The sequence below is a fragment of the Rhinoraja longicauda genome, chromosome 9 (assembly GCF_053455715.1).
Source record: "Rhinoraja longicauda isolate Sanriku21f chromosome 9, sRhiLon1.1, whole genome shotgun sequence".
In the NCBI taxonomy this organism is placed as follows: domain Eukaryota; kingdom Metazoa; phylum Chordata; class Chondrichthyes; order Rajiformes; family Arhynchobatidae; genus Rhinoraja; species Rhinoraja longicauda.
The window spans coordinates 67182828-67198887 of record NC_135961.1 but is presented as its reverse complement, the minus strand read 5'-3'; the positions used below and the strand labels follow the sequence as shown (position 1 = coordinate 67198887).

Below are 16060 nucleotides of genomic sequence, written 5' to 3'. Positions count from 1 at the left end.
CTGCGTATGGGGCTGCACACGGAGGACCAACAGCATATTAGGCAGGTGGTCATAATGTTTTGACTCATCAGGTCGTGATGTTTTGGCTGATCGGTGTATACGGCCAGCAGGAACAGGGAAACAACAAAGGAGTAGCCGGTGTGGGGGGGACCGCCGTGGGGGGGGGGAGGGCAACAGACAATGGGGGAACCAGGCAAAGGGGGGACCGTCGAGAAGGAGGGGGAAGAACAATGGGGGACCTGACGCAGGGGTACTTTGTAACAATGTCGGCGCTCTTTACGTGATGAGTATTTGCATACCTTGGGTCTGCAAGCAAAGAGTCTCACTGAGGCTTGTCGCATGTGACAATAAAGTATTCATTCGTTCAAAGCATTCATTCATTCATCCATTCATTCATTCATCCATCCATTCATTCATTCATAAAATCTCAGCTGGTGACTGCACAAGCAATATAAGAAAATAACTGCAGATGCTGGTACAAATCGAAGGTATTTATTCACAAAATGCTGGAGTAACTCAGCAGGTCAGGCAGCATCTCAGGAGAGAAGGAATGGGTGACGTTTCGGGTCGAGACCCTTCTTCAGACTGATGTCAGGCGGGCGGGACAAAGGAAGGATATAGGTGGAGACAGGAAGATAGAGGGAGATCTGGGAAGGGGAGGGGAAGAGAGGGACAGAGGAGCTATCTAAAGTTGGAGAAGTCGATGTTCATACCACTGGGCTGCAAGCTGCCCAGGCGAAATATGAGGTGCTGTTCCTCCAATTTCCGGTGGGCCTCACTATGGCACTGGAGGAGGCCCATGACAGAAAGGTCAGACTGGGAATGGGAGGGGGAGTTGAAGTGCTCAGCCACCGGGAGATCAGATTGGTCAATGCGGACCGAGCGCAGGTGTTGAGCGAAGCGATCGCCGAGCCTGCGCTTGGTTTCGCCGATGTAAATAAGTTGACATCTGGAGCAGCGGATGCAATAGATGAGGTTTGAGGAGGTGCAGGTGAACCTCTGTCTCACCTGGAAAGACTGTTTGGGTCCTTGGATGGAGTTGAGGGGGGAGGTAAAGGGACAGGTGTTGCATCTCGTGCGGTTGCAGGGGGAAAGTTCCCGGGGTTGGGGTGGTTTGGGTAGGAAGGGACGAGTGGACCAGGGAGTTACGGAGGGAACGGTCTCTGCGGAACGCAAGGTCGATTGGGACAATGAGGCTCACGGTGGTGCAGCGGTAGAGTTGCTGCCTCACAGCGCCAGAGACGCAGCTCCCATCCCAACTACGGGTGCTGCCTGTGCAGAGTTTGCACGTCTCCCCGTGACCTGCGTTGGGGTTTTCTCCGGGTGCTCCAGTCTCCTCCCACACTCCAAAGTCGTGCAGGTTTGTGGGCTAATTGGCTTGGGTAAAGATTGCAAATTGTCCCTCGTGTGTGTAGGATAGCCCTAGTGTACAGGGACCGCTGGTCAGTGCTGACTCTGTGGGCCGAAGGGCCTGTTAGGCAATAGACAATAGACAATAGGTGCAGGAGGAGGCCATTCGGCCCTTCGAGCCTCCACCACCATTCAATGTGATCATGGCTGATCATTCTCAATCAGTACCCCGTTCCTGCCTTCTCCCCATACCCCCTGACTCCGCTATCCTTAAGAGCTCTATCTAGCTCTCTCCTGAACGTTTCAAGAGTCAGTTGAGTCAAGAGTGTTTTATTGTCACACTGTACGTCCCAGATAGAACGACAAACTTGATGCTCGTTCATTGCTCTTTTTCTCTCTACATCATCGTCTATATCTCTCGTTTCCCTCTCCCCTGACTAGTTTCAAGAAGGGTCTTGACCCGAAATGTCTCCCATTCCTTTCCCCCAGGGAGGCTGCCTGTCCCCGCTGAGTTACTCCAGCATATTGTGTATAATTTAAATTTAAACGTTTTTTTTTTTAATGAATTAAATTAAAATCGTTGAAATCATTAGTGGCACTGTGGCGCTGGTTTGCGACGGGCACAGTGACGGACACCCCACACATCTCTGTCCTCCACACAGCTGGCAAGCTCCTCTTTTGTCTCTACTTTTGTGCCTGACTTCAATGAAATCCTTGCTTGCAGCAGCACAACAGGCAACAGAATATGGCCGATTAGGAGAAGGGGAGATGCAACGAGACCTGGGTGTCGTGGTACACCAGTCGTTGAAAGTAGGCATGCAGGTGCAGCAGGCAGTGAAGAAAGCGAATGGTATGTTGGCATTCATAGCGAGGGGATTTGAGTATAGGAGCAGGGAGGTTCTGCTGCAGTTGTACAGGGCATTGGTGAGACTGGAGTATTGCGTACAGTTTTGGTCTCCTAATCTGAGGAAAGACATTCTTGCCATAGAGGGAGTACAGAGAAGGTTCACCAGATTGATTCCTGGGATGGCAGGACTTTCATATGAAGAAAGACTGGATAGACTCGGCTTGTACTCGCTGGAATTTAAAAGATTGAGGGGGGATCTTATAGAAACTTACAAAATTCTTAAGGGGTTGGACAGGCTAGATGCAGGAAGATTGTTCCCGATGTTGGGGAAGTCCAGAACAAGGGGTCACAGTTTAAGGATAAGGGGGAAGTCTTTTAAGACCGAGATGAGAAAGTTTTTTTTCACACAGAGTGGTGAATCTTTGGAATTCTCTGCCACATAAGGTAGTTGAGGCCAGTTAATTGGCTATATTTAAGAGGGAGTTAGATGTGGCCCTTGTGGCTAAAGGGATCAGGGGGTATGGAGAGAAGGCAGGTACGGGATACTGAGTTGGATGATCAGCCATGATCATATTGAATGGCGGTGCAGGTTCGAAGGTCCGAATGGCCTACTCCTGCACCTGTTTGCTATGTTTCTATGTAAGCATAGAACACTATGTAAAACAATATAACAAACGAGAGAGCAAAAAATTAATTTGAGTGTGTTGCGCGCTGTGCCTCTAAAGAGCGACACTCACCACACCGGCCTCTGGGTTCCTCTTCCGCCCGTTGCTGAAGGTGGAAGCCAGCGTGGAGGAGCAGCTCTCATCGTACAGCGCGGTCCGGCCGTCGTTGATGGCCGAGTTGATGGAGATGGTCCACATGCTGGACGCGTAGCCATCGCAGTTACAGTCGTCGTAGCTTCCCCCATCGCCCGAAGCCCACACGTAAATACTCCCCTTGCCGTTCCGACCCTACGGAAGACAACCCACAACTTGGTTTATTCTTATTGCCACGTGTAACGAGGTACAGTGAAAAGCTTTTGTGGCGTGCTATCACCAGGGCAATAGACAATAGACAATAGGTGCAGGAGGAGGCCATTCGGCCCTTCGAGCCAGCACCGCCATTCAATGTGATCATGGCTGATCATTCTCAATCAGTACCCCGTTCCTGCCTTCTCCCCATACCCCCTGACTCCGCTGTCCTTAAGAGCTCTATCTAGCTCTCTCTTGAATGCATTCAGAGAATTGGCCTCCACTGCCTTCTGAGGCAGAGAATTCCACAGATTCACAACTCTCTGACTGAAAAGGTTTTTCCTCATCTCAGTTCTAAATGGCCTACCCCTTATTCTTAAACTGTGGCCCCTTGTTCTGGACTCCCCCAACATTGGGAACATGTTTCCTGCCTCTAACGTGTCCAACCCCTTAATAATCTTATACGTTTCGATAAGATCTCCTCTCATCCTTCTAGGTTGTACACGGCCCTGGTGAGACCACACCATCAGGGCATTGTGTGCATTTTTGGTCTCCTAATTTGTGGAAGGACGTCCTTGCCATTGAGGCAGTGCAGCATGGGTTCACCAGGTTAATCCCCGGGATGGCAGGACTGCCGTATGACGAAAGATTGGAAAGACTGGGCTTGTATTCACTGGAGTTTTTAAAGGATGAGAGGGGATCTTATAGAGACGTATAAAATTATGAAAGGACTGGACAAGCTAGATGCAGGAAAAATGTTCCCAATGTTGGGGGAGTCCAGAACCAGGGGCCACACAGTCTAAGAATAAAGGGGAGGCCATTTAAAACTGAGATGAGAATAAACTTTTTCACCCAGAGAGTTGTGAATTTGTGGAATTCTCTGTCACAGAGGGCAGTGGAGGCCAATTCACTGGATGAATTTAAAAGAGAGTTAGATAGAGCTCTAGGGGTTAGCGGAATCAAGGGATATGGGGAGAAGGCAGGCACGGGTTACTGATTGTGGATGATCAGCCATGATCACAATGATCACAATGAATGGCGGTGCCAAATGGCCTCCTCCTGCACCTATTTTCTATGTTTCTATCCAGTCAGCGGAAAGACAATACACGATTGCAATTGAACCATATAGTGTACAGATACATGATAAGGGAATAACGTTTAGTGCAAGGTAAAGCCAGCAACGTCTGATCAAGGATAGTCCGAGGGTCACCAATGAGGTAGATGGTAGTTCAGCACTGCTCTCTGGTTGTGGTAGGATGGTTCAATTGCCTGATAACAGCTGGGAAGAAACTGCAATAGACAATAGACAATAGACAATAGGTGCAGGAGTAGGCCATTCAGCCCTTCGAGCCAGCACCGCCATTCAATGTGATCATGGCTGATCATTCTCAATCAGTGCCCCGTTCCTGCTTTCTCCCCATACCCCCTGACTCCGCTATCCTTAAGAGCTCTATCTAGCTCTCTCTTGAATGTATTCAGAGAATTGGCCTCCACTGCCCTCTGAGGTAGAGAATTCCACAGATTCACAACTCTCTGACTAAAAAGGTTTTTCCTCATCTGTGTTCTAAATGGCCTACCCCTTATTCTTAAACTGTGGCCCCTGGTTCTGGACTCCCCCAACATTGGGAACATGTTTCCTGCCTCTAACATGTCCAACCCCTTAACAATCTTATACGTTTCGATAAGATCCCCTCTCATCCTTCTAAATTCCAGTGTATACAAACCTAGTCGCTCCAGTCTTTCAACATAGGACAGTCCCGCCATTCCGGGAATTAACATTGTAAACCTACGCTGCATGCCCTCAATAGCAAGAATATCCTTCCTCAAATTTGGAGACCAAAACTGCACACAGTACTCCAGGTGCGGTCTCACTAGGGCCCTGTACAACTGCAGAAGGACCTCTTTGCTCCTATACTCAACTCCTCTTGTTATGAATGCCAACATTCCATTGGCTTTCTTCACTGCCTGCTGTACCTGCATGCATCCTTTCAGTGACTGATGCACTAAGACACCCAGATCACGTTGTACGTCCCCTTTTCCTAACTTGACACCATTCAAATAATAATCTGCCTTCCTATTCTTACCACCAAAGTGGATAACCTCACACTTATCCACATTAAACTGCATCTGCCATGCATCCGCCCACTCACATAACCTGTCCAAGTCACCCTGCAACCTCATAGCATCTTCTTCACAGTTCACCTAGCTTTGTATCATCGGCAAATTTGCTAATGGTACTTTTAATCCCTTCATCCAAGTCATTGATGTATATTGTAAATAGCTGCGGTCCCAACACCGAGCCTTGCGGTACCCCACTAGTCACTGCCTGCCATTCTGAAAGGGATCCATTTATCCCCACTCTTTGCTTTCTGTCTGTCAACCAACTTTCTATCCATGTCAGTACCCTACCTCCAATACCATGTGCTCTAATTTTGCCCACCAATCTCCTATGTGGGACCTTGTCGAAGGCTTTCTGAAAGTCAAGGTACACCACATCCACCGGCTCTCCCCTGTCAATTTTCCTAGTTACATCCTCAAAAAATTCCAGTAGATTAGTCAAGCACGATTTCCCCTTCGTAAATCCATGCTGACTCAGAACGATCCTGTTACTGCGATGCTGGTTTAAACCGAACACAGACACAAAATGCTGGAGTAACTCAGCGGGACAGGCAGCAGTCTCTCCTGCTGAGTCCTTCAATCTGAAGAAGGGTCTCGACCCGAAATGTCACTCATTCCTTCTGTATAGAAATGCTGCCTGTCCCGCTGAGCTACGCCAGCATTTTGTGTCTATGTTTGGGAAGAAACTGTCTCTGAATCTGGAGGTGTGCATTTATTCTCTACCTTTTGTATTCACTTGTCCATCTGTCAATTATGACAACGCCTCAAAGGACAACAACAAAGAACTTCAGGAGGAGAGCGTCACAAGAGATACAACGAGGAAATACACTGATCAGCCAAAACATTATGACCACTGACAGGCGAAGTGAATCACATTGATTATCATGTTACAATGGCAACTGTCAAGGGGTGGGATATATTAGGCAGCAAGTGAACAGTCAGTTCTTGAAGTTGATGTGCTGGATGCAGGAGAAATGGGCAGGAGTAAAGACCTGAGCGACTTTCACAAGGGCCAAATTGTTATGGCCAGACGACTGGGTCAGAGCATCTCTGAAACGGCAAGGCTTGTGGGGTGCTCCCGGTCAGCAGTGGGGAGTACCGACCGACCGACAGTGGTCCGAGGAGGGACAAACCACAAACCGGCGACAGGCAGGGTGTTGGGCGCCCAAGGCTCATCGATGCGCAAGGGCAACGAAGGCTATCCCGTCTATGACCAACAGCATATTAGGCAGGTGGTCATCATGTTTTGGCTCATCAGCTCATAATGTTTTAGCTGATCGGTGTACATTGAAGATAGACACAAAAAGCAGGAGTGACCCAGCGGGCCAGGCAGCATCTCTGGAGGAAATGGAAATCTGACGGTTCGGGTCGAGACCCTTCTTCAGACCGAGAGTCAGAGGAGACGGAACCGAAAGATATGAAAAGGTACAAAGAACAAGTTAATGAAAGCTAAGCAAAAATACAGATCAAGGGCAGCAACAATGACCAGGGAAAGGTGGAGCCCACAATGGTCCGTTGTTGGCTGTGGGCTAGGTGATAACGAGTTATACCGACAATGAAACTAGTCCAACGACAATGGTGGGGGAGGGACGGAGAGAGAGGGGATGGATGCAAGAGTCACTTGAAGTTAGAGAAATCAAGATTGATACCGCTGGGTTGTAAGCTGTCCAAGCGGCCCTTCACCCCCCCCCCACCCCGGGTCATGGGGAGAACGTACAAACACCGTACAGACAGCATCTGCAGTCGGGATTGAACCCGGGTCTCCGGCGCTGCATTCGCTGCACCACAGTGCCGCCCTTTGTGCAAGGTTATCGGCGGCTCAGCAATAAACCCCGTGACCCCAGGTCTTACCTTATTGACCCCATCGGCCATGGCCTGCAAGGTCAACTCGCGAGGTCCATCTACAGTTTTGCCGTCGTCAGTGGGCCCCCAGCTCGCACTGTAGATGTCTATAACCTGAGGCATGTGGCTGATGGAAGATGCTTCAATGATGTCCGTCATGAAGGGCTGGTCCAACATACGAATGCCTGTGAGATGTTCAGTTTAGTTTAGTTTAGAGATACAGCGCGGAAACAGGCCCTTCGGCCCACCGAGTCCGCACCGACCAGTAGGGTTGCCAACATTCTCACTCCCAAATAAGGGACAAAAGGTGACGTCACCGCCCCCGTGCCCCACGTGATCTCATCCAGCCAGCGGCCACATTCTCCTACACCACCATAGGTGGCGCCCGGGCCTACACTGTCCAGGCCTACTGCGGCCCCCGGGCCTACACTGTCCAGGCCTACACGGTCCGGGCCAACAGTGTCTGGGCCTACAGCGGCCCCCGGGCCTACACTGTCCGGGCCTACACGGTCCGGGCCAACAGTGTCTGGGCCTACAGCGGCCCCCTGGGCTTACGCCGGGCCTACAGTGCCCCCCGGGCCTAATACAGGACAAGGGCGGTCTCGTACGGGGCATACCAATTTAGCCAAATATACGGGATGCCCCAGCTAATATGGGAGATTTGGCAACTCTACCGACCAGCGATCACCCGTTCACGCTAGTTCTGTGTTATCCCACTTTCTCATCCACTCCCTACACACTGGGGACAGTTTACAGAGGACCAATTAACCTACAAACAAACCCACACGTTTATTCGGACTGCAGGTCCGTGAGGACGACCCTTACCTGCCACCCTTGAAGAGTAGGCCACCCCGACACCACATATATTGTTGTTGGCCGCGGCAGACACTTCCCCAGCACACCTCGTTCCATGGCTGCACGAGAAAACCCCAAAGTCACAGGTCAAACAAGGAACTGCAGAGGCCGCTTCACCAAAAAAAAAAATCACAACATACTGGAGAAAGTACAAAGTATTGTCTAAGATGTTGGTGAGACCGCATTTGGAATATTGTGTTCAGTTCTGGGCACCATGTTACAGGAAAGATATTGTCAAGCTCGAAAGGGTTCAGAAAAGATTCACGTGGATGTTGCCAGGACTAGAGGGTGTGAGCTACAGGGAGAGGTTGAGTAGGCTGGGTCTCTATTCCATGGAGCGCAGGAGGATGAGGGGAGAGCTTATAGAGGTGTACAAAATCATGAGTGGAATAGATCGGGTAGATGCACAGAGTCTCTTGCCCAGAGTAGGGGAATCGAGGAACAGAGGACATAGATTTTTTATTAAAAATTTTTTTTTTTTTAGATTTTTGTGATACAGCACAGAAACAGGCCCTTCGGCCCACCGGGTCCGCGCCGCCCAGCGATCCCCGCACATTAACATTATCCTACACCCATTTTTTTTTTACATTTGCCCAGCCAATTAACCTACAAACCTGTACGTCTTTGGAGTGTGGGAGGAAACAGAAGATCTCGAAGAAAACCCACGCAGGTCACGGGGAGAACGTACAAACTCCGTACAGTACAGCACCCGTAGTCGGGATCGAACCTGAGTCTCTGGCGCTGCATTCGCTGTAAGGCAGCAACTCTACCGCTGCGCCACCGTGCAGCCCTGACATAGGTTCAAGGTGAAGGGGAAAAGATTTAATAGGAATCCGAGAGGTACCTTTTTCACACTGAGGGTGGTGGGTGTATGGAACAAGCTGCCAGAGGAGGTAGTTGAGGCTGGGACTATCCCATCGTTTAAGAAACAGTTGGGCAGGTACATGGATAGGACAGGTTTGGAGGGATATGGATCAAGCGCAGGCAAGTGAGACTAGTGCAGCTGGGACATTGTTAGCCATTGGGACATTGGGCGAGTTGGGCCGAAGGGCCTGTTTCCTCACTGTATCACTCTATGACTTGCTATTGAGGGCGTGCAGCGTAGGTTTACTAGGTTAATTCCCGGAATGGCGGGACTGTCATATGTTGAAAGACTGGAGCGACTAGGCTTGTATACACTGGAATTTAGGATGAGAGGGGATCTTATCGAAACGTATAAGATTATTAAGGGGTTGGACACGTTAGAGGCAGGAAACATGTTCCCAATGTTGGGGAAGTCCAGAACAAGGGGCCACAGTTTAAGAATAAGGGATAGGCCATTTAGAACGGAAATGAGGAAAAACTTTTTCAGTCAGAGAGTTGTGAATCTATGGAATTCTCTGCCTCAGAAGGCAGTGGAGGCGAATTCTCTGAATGCATTCAAGAGAGAGCTAGATAGAGCTCTTAATGATAGCGGAGTCAGGGGGTATGGGGAGAAGGCAGGAACGGGGTACTGATTTTGGATGATCAGCCATGATCATATTGAATCATAACCTAACCATAACCTAAAGGGCCGAATGGCCTATTCCTGCACCTATTTTCTATGTTTCTATGTTTAATGAGAGCATTGGCATTAAATGGGGAGAAGGCAGGAACGGGGTACTGATTGAGAATGATCAGCCATGATCACATTGAATGGCGGTGCTGGCTCGAAGGGCCGAATGGCCTTCTCCTGCACCTATTGTCTATTGTCTAGTGTCTATTGTCAGACTCGACTATATACCATGTAAATACAAAACCAAGGCCTTTCCCCATTTCCGGGTCGAAGATAATTGATCAAAAGATAAGTCTGAGCAAATTTGCACATCAGTAACATGAAAAACATGACTTGAAAATCCCACGGACAAAATCAATAGTAAATGGATCAAAAACTACAATACAAAGTACTTTCAAATGCTTTAGTTAGAACGCGTGTTTAAAAAAATCAATGCCTGAAGATAACGCAGACAGAGAGTGCTCTTGACCATCATTGATCACCATTGAGTTTCCTATCATGTTCAGCCAGTATTCTCCATCATACAATCATCCATTAGTGGGTTCCTGGTCTCACAAGGAACGCCCGAGTTATGTATCCATCTACCTGTTAAACCAATCCTTCGTGTAGCGGGGATAGGGATAGGGGTCATTGCTGCTGAAGTCATAGCTGGCTTCTGCGTTCTGCAAAAAAAATAAAAATAAACACAAGATGTAAACTTAAATGGATAAAATACTTTTTTGGTTCAGTTTAGTTTTTATTGTCACGTTCACCGAGGTACAGTGAAAAGCTTATGTTGCGTGCTAAGCCATTCAGCAGAAAGACAATACGTGATTACAATCGAACCATTTACAGTGTACAGATGCATGATGAGGGAAAAACGTTTTGTGCAACGTAAAGCCAGCAAAGTCCGATCAAGGGTAGTCCGAGGGGCACCAATGAGGTAGATAGTAGTTCAGCACTGCTCTCTGGTTGTGGTGGGATGGTTCAGTTGCCCGATAACAGCTGGGAAGAAATTGTCCCTGAATCTGGAGGTGTGCGTTTTCACACTACTGTACCTCTTGCCCGATGGGAGAGGGGAGAAGAGGGAGTGGCCGGGGTGAAAACCCCTTCAGTGGGCCGAAGGGCCTGTTTCTATGCTATATCCCGATGTTTGGGGAGTCCAGAACCAGGGGCCACAGTTTAAGAATAAGGGGTCGGCCATTTAGAACGGAAATGAGGAAAAACTTTTTCACTCAGAGAATTGTGAATCTGTGGAATTCTCTTCCTCAGAAGGCAGTGGAGGCCAATTCTCTGGATGCTTTCAAGAAAGAGTTAGATAGAACTCTTCAAGGTAGCGGAGTCAGGCTTCCCGCTTCCCCACATTATATTTCGTCTGTCCACTTCTTTGCCACTCACTTACAATCCCTTTGCATCTTTGATGCTCATTTTCCCCACCTACCTGCATCACCAGCAAACATGGATACATTACAATTAATATCCTCATCTATCATTAATATAGATCCTAAGTAGCTGAAACTCTAGTACTGATATATTTTGTGGCATACTTTTAAATAACATCACGCCAGCCAGAAAATAATATCTTTATTCCTACCCTGCTCTCCTCCCACAAATCTATTTTCTATCCATGCTCTTAGTACCGACCCCTCGAGCCATTGCCTTTGTGTGACAATACTTATAATACTTGTTTACAGCAAATGTCTTCTGAAAGTCAAGATGTGCCAGCTTCAAAGATTCTCCCTTATCTATCTGACAAGTTACATCCTTAAAAAAATCTCCATCAGTATTTATTTTAGTTTAGTTTAGAGATACCGCGCGGAAACAGGCCCTTCGGCCCACCGGGTCCGCACCAACCGGCGATCCCCGCACACTAACACTATCCTACACACACGAAGGACCATTTACCATTTTACCAAAAGCCAATTTAACCTACAAACCTGCACGTCTTTGGAGTGTGGGAGGAAACCGGAGCTCCCGCAGAAAACCCACGCATGTCACGGGGAGAACGTGCAAACTCCGTACAGACAGCACCGGTACTCAGGATCAAACCCGGGACTCTGGCGCTGTGAGGAGGTAGCTCTACCTCTGCGCCACCGTGCTGCACAAGCATTCAAGAGAGAGCTAGACAGAGCTTTTAAGGATAGCGGAGTCAGGGGGTATGGGGAGAAGGCAGGAACGGGGTACTGATTGAGAATGATTAGCCATGATCACATTGAATGGCGGTGCTGGCTCAAAGGGCCGAATGGCCTACTCCTACACCGATTGTCTATTGTCTATTATTAAGCATAACTTCCCCGTGCGTAAATCCCTGATGATTCTCTACAAAAACATTACGGATGTCAAATGGCCCCTCGAGCACTTTCTTCATGATGGATACCAACATTTTCCTACAACTCCACTGTTGCTTTTAGAATAATTTTGCTACAATTGCCATCTTCCCTTCCACAGCGACCATCGCAGAATCATAGACCATAGGGGCACAGCGGTAGAGTTGCCGCCTTACAGTGAATGCAGCGCCGGAGCCCCGGGTTCCATCCTGACTACGGGTGCTGTCTGTACGGAGTTTGTACGTTCTCCCCGTGACCTGCGTGGGTTTTCTCAACCAGCGATCAACCCGCACACTAGCTCTTTCCTGCACACTAGGGATAATTTTACAATTTACAGAAGCAATTAACCTACAAACCTGCACGTCTTTGGTGTGGGAGGAAACCAGAGCACCCGGGGAAAACCCACGTGGTCACGGGGAGAATGTACAAACTTGGTGCGCGGACAGTTTCTAAAACTGCCTTATTCCTCACGCATTTTGTTTATCTATTGCTCTTCTTAACCTCTTTAGTCATCCAGGGATGGGTAAATTGTCCCATTGATGTTATTTCCTGCTTCAAGACATATTCACAGAGAATTATGATATCATTCTTGATTGCAGTTGTTTCGTTTATGTTTTAAACCAGCCTTACTTCAGAATAAACAATGGTTTAAGATACTTTTCCAATCCACCTTTATCCAACTCACACTGCATGCTACTTTTATTTGGTTTAATTTAAGTTTAAGATTCTAGATTCTCTCTTTAGCATTTCTCCTGATATTGGATTCTAACATATCACAATCCCGGAATGACTGCCCTTCAATATTATTAATTAACTCTGATTCATTACCCAACACAAGACCTATAATAGCCTGGAGTAACTCAGCGGGTCAGGCAGCATCTCTGGAGAACATGGATAGGTGACGTTTCACAGAGTGCTGGAGTAACTCAGCGGGTCAGGCAGCATCTCTGGAGAACATGGATAGGTGACGTTTCACAGAGTGCTGGAGTAACTCAGCGGGTCAGGCAGCATCTCTGGAGAACATGAATGGGTGACGTTTCACAGAGTGCTGGTGAATACTGAGTTGATCCAGCATTTTGTGTCCGCCTTCCATTTTATTTTAGCTTCATTTTCCATGATGTAATGGGAAAGGCCAAGATTTTTACAAAATAAATCCAGTGATCTTTGATCAATTTAGCACAGCATTCATTCTAAGATGAAATTGAGAATACAAAGTAGCTTTGAAACAAATTATCTCTACCATCGACCTTCTCCTCTGATAAGCCTGGGGTTCTATTTGACATTTAATATTTCACATTTGAAAGGCCATTTCTTCCTCTGAAATAAATCTGATACCTTTTCGGACTAAACTCCACACTGAAAAATGAAATTCTACTCTGAGCCATGTTGAGTGAAATCATTTTGAAATCAGACAACATCAGATATTCGGGATTAATGTAATCAGAAATATGTGGGGTGTGTTCACTGTTTTGCTTATTCTGGAGACTGCAGGAGCAGAATTGCATTTTTATTTCACGTTAGTTTTGAAAATGTGTTCCGGTTACATCAACATATAATTGCCTTTCGTTATTCATTGTGAAAATATACGCCGATCAGCCAAAACATTATGACCACCGACAGTCGAAGTGAATAACATTGATTATCTTGTTACAATGGCACCTGTCAAGGGGTGGGATATATTAGGCAGCAAGTGAACAGTCGGTTCTTGAAGTTGATGTGTTGGTTGCAGGAGAAATGGGCAGGAGTAAAGACCTGAGCGGCTTTGACAAGGGCCAAATTGTTTGATTTAGATTTAGAGATACAGCGCGGAAACAGGCCCTTCGGCCCACCGGGTCCGCGCCGCCCAGCGATCCCCGCACACTAACACTATCCTACACACACTAGGGACAGTTTTTACATTTGCCCAGCCAATTAACCTACAAACCTGTACGTCTTTGGAGTGTGGGAGGAAACCGAAGATCTCGGAGTAAACCCACGCAGGTCACGGGGAGAACGTACAAACTCCGTACAGACAGCGCCCGTAGTCAGGATCGAACCTGAGTCTCCGGCGCTGCATTCGTTGTAAGGCAGCAACTCTACCGCTGCACCACCTTGCACCAGTTGTACAGGGCATTGGCGAGACCACACCTGGAGTATTGCGTACAGATTTGGTCTCCTAATCTGAGGAAAGACATTCTTGCCATAGAGGGAGTACAGAGAAGGTTCACCAGATTGATTCCTGGGATGGCAGGACTTTCATATGAAGAAAGACTGGATAGACTCGGCTTGTACTCGCTGGAATTTAGAAGATTGAGGGGGGATCTTATAGAAACTTACAAAATTCTTAAGGGGTTGGACAGGCTAGATGCGGGAAGATTGTTCCCGATGTTGGAGAAGTCCAGAACAAGGGGTCACAGTTTAAGGATAAGGGGGAAGTCTTTTAGGACCGAGATGAGAAAGTTTTATTTCACACAGAGAGTGGTGAAACTGTGGAATTCTCTGCCACAGAAGGTAGTTGAGGCCAGTTCATTGGCTATATTTAAGAGGGAGTTAGATGTGGCCCTTGTGGCTAAAGGGATCAGAGGGTATGGAGAGAAGGTTGAGTTGGATACTGAGTTGGATGATCAGCCATGATCATATTGAATGGCGGTGCAGGCTCAAAGGGCCGATTGGCCTACTCCTGCACCTATTTTCTATGTTTCTATGTCTATGTTTGCCGCCCGACACATTAAGGCCAGACGACTGGGTCAGAGCATCTCTGAAACGGCAAGGCTTGTGGGGTGCTGCTGAAGGATCTGCTGCTAATGTTTTGGTGCCAGGTACCACAGGACACCTTCAGGGGTCTTGTAGAGTCCATGCCTCGGCGGGTCGGCTTTTGGCGGAGGACCAACAGCACATTGGGAAGGTGGTCATAATGTTTTGGCTGATCGGTGTAAATTAGATTGCGTTTTTTGTGTGGATGGACACTGCAACATTTTTAAGTGGAGCGGTTGAATGTAGCAAGCAGTTTCCTGATGGTGACTTCAGTGACTCAGCAGGTCAGCTTACAGTTTAGTTTGTTGTCACGTGTACCGAGGTACAGTGAAAAGATTTTTGTTGCATGCTAACCAGTTAGCGGAAAAACAACACATGATAACAATCGAGCCATTCACAGTGTGCAGATACATGGTTATGTAAGAAACCTTGCTGTAGGAGTTGAGATTTAAGAGTGTGGAGCGATTGTAATGTGTTATTGTAGATCATCTTCTGTGGCCAACATGCACATAGTCACCTCGGTTGGGCAGCATCTCAATGGACTTATTTGGTGTATAAAATTATGAGAGGAATAAATCGGGTAGAAGCACGAAATCTCTTGCCCAGAGGGAAACTTTTTTCAGTCAGAGAGTTGTGAATCTGTGGAATTCTCTGCCTCAGAAGGCAGTGGAGGCCAATTCTCTGAATGCATTCAAGAGAGAGCTAGATAGAGCTCTTAAGGATAGCGGAGTCAGGGGGTATGGGGAGAAGGCAGGAATGGGGTACTGATTGAGAATGATCAGCCATGATCACATTGAATGGCGGTGCTGGCTCGAAGGACCGAATGGCCTACTCCTGCACCTATTGTCTTTTGTCTATTGTCTATAGTAGGGGAATCGAGGACCAGAGGACATAGGTTCAAGGTGAAGGGGAAAAGATTTAATAGGAATCTGAGGAGTAACTTTTTCACACAAATGGTGGTGGGTGTGTGGAACGAGCTGCCAGAGGAGGTAGTTGAGGCTGGGACTATCCCAACGTTTAAGAAACAGTTAGACAGGTTCATAGACAGGACAAGTTTGGAGGGATATGGACCAAATGCAAGCAGGTGGGTCTAGTGTTGCTGGGATACATTGACCGGTGTGGGTAACTTGGGCTACAGGGCCTGTTTCCACAGCGTTTCACTCTATGACCCTATTTCTGCAGGTCAGGCAACATCTCGGGGAGATGTTTCAGATTGGAAGAAAACCCAAAATGTCTTCTATCCATGTTCTCCAGAGATGCTGCCTGGTCCTCTGAGTTCCTCCAGCAGTTTCTTGTCTTGCCAATCCTCCTGTTCATGTGTTTAAAACAACCTTACTCTTTAATGCAATGAATAATTTGCATAAATAAATAATCTTAGTGATGATCTCACAGAACATAGAACAGTACAGTACAGGAACAGGCCCTTCAGCCCACAATATCTGTGCTAAACATGATGCCACGACCAAAAGAGTTATTGGAATGAATAATGCTAATGCTCTGAATTTAGTTTTAAAATCTTGAT

The 16060-nt window shown here is 47.5% G+C and overlaps 1 protein-coding gene across 1 annotated transcript in view; it reads right to left on the bottom strand.

Annotated features, from left to right (window-relative positions):
• The window catches only part of pcsk2 (proprotein convertase subtilisin/kexin type 2), a 49232-nt gene that overhangs the window by 6549 nt on the left and 26623 nt on the right, over window positions 1-16060 (bottom strand). The window contains exons 6-9 of the mRNA XM_078405664.1: window positions 10085-10161; window positions 7936-8024; window positions 7120-7295; window positions 2935-3150 (exon numbers count right to left, since the gene is read on the bottom strand). Of these exons, the coding sequence (XP_078261790.1) occupies window positions 2935-3150; window positions 7120-7295; window positions 7936-8024; window positions 10085-10161 (558 nt within the window). The remainder of the gene's footprint in view (window positions 1-2934; window positions 3151-7119; window positions 7296-7935; window positions 8025-10084; window positions 10162-16060) is intronic.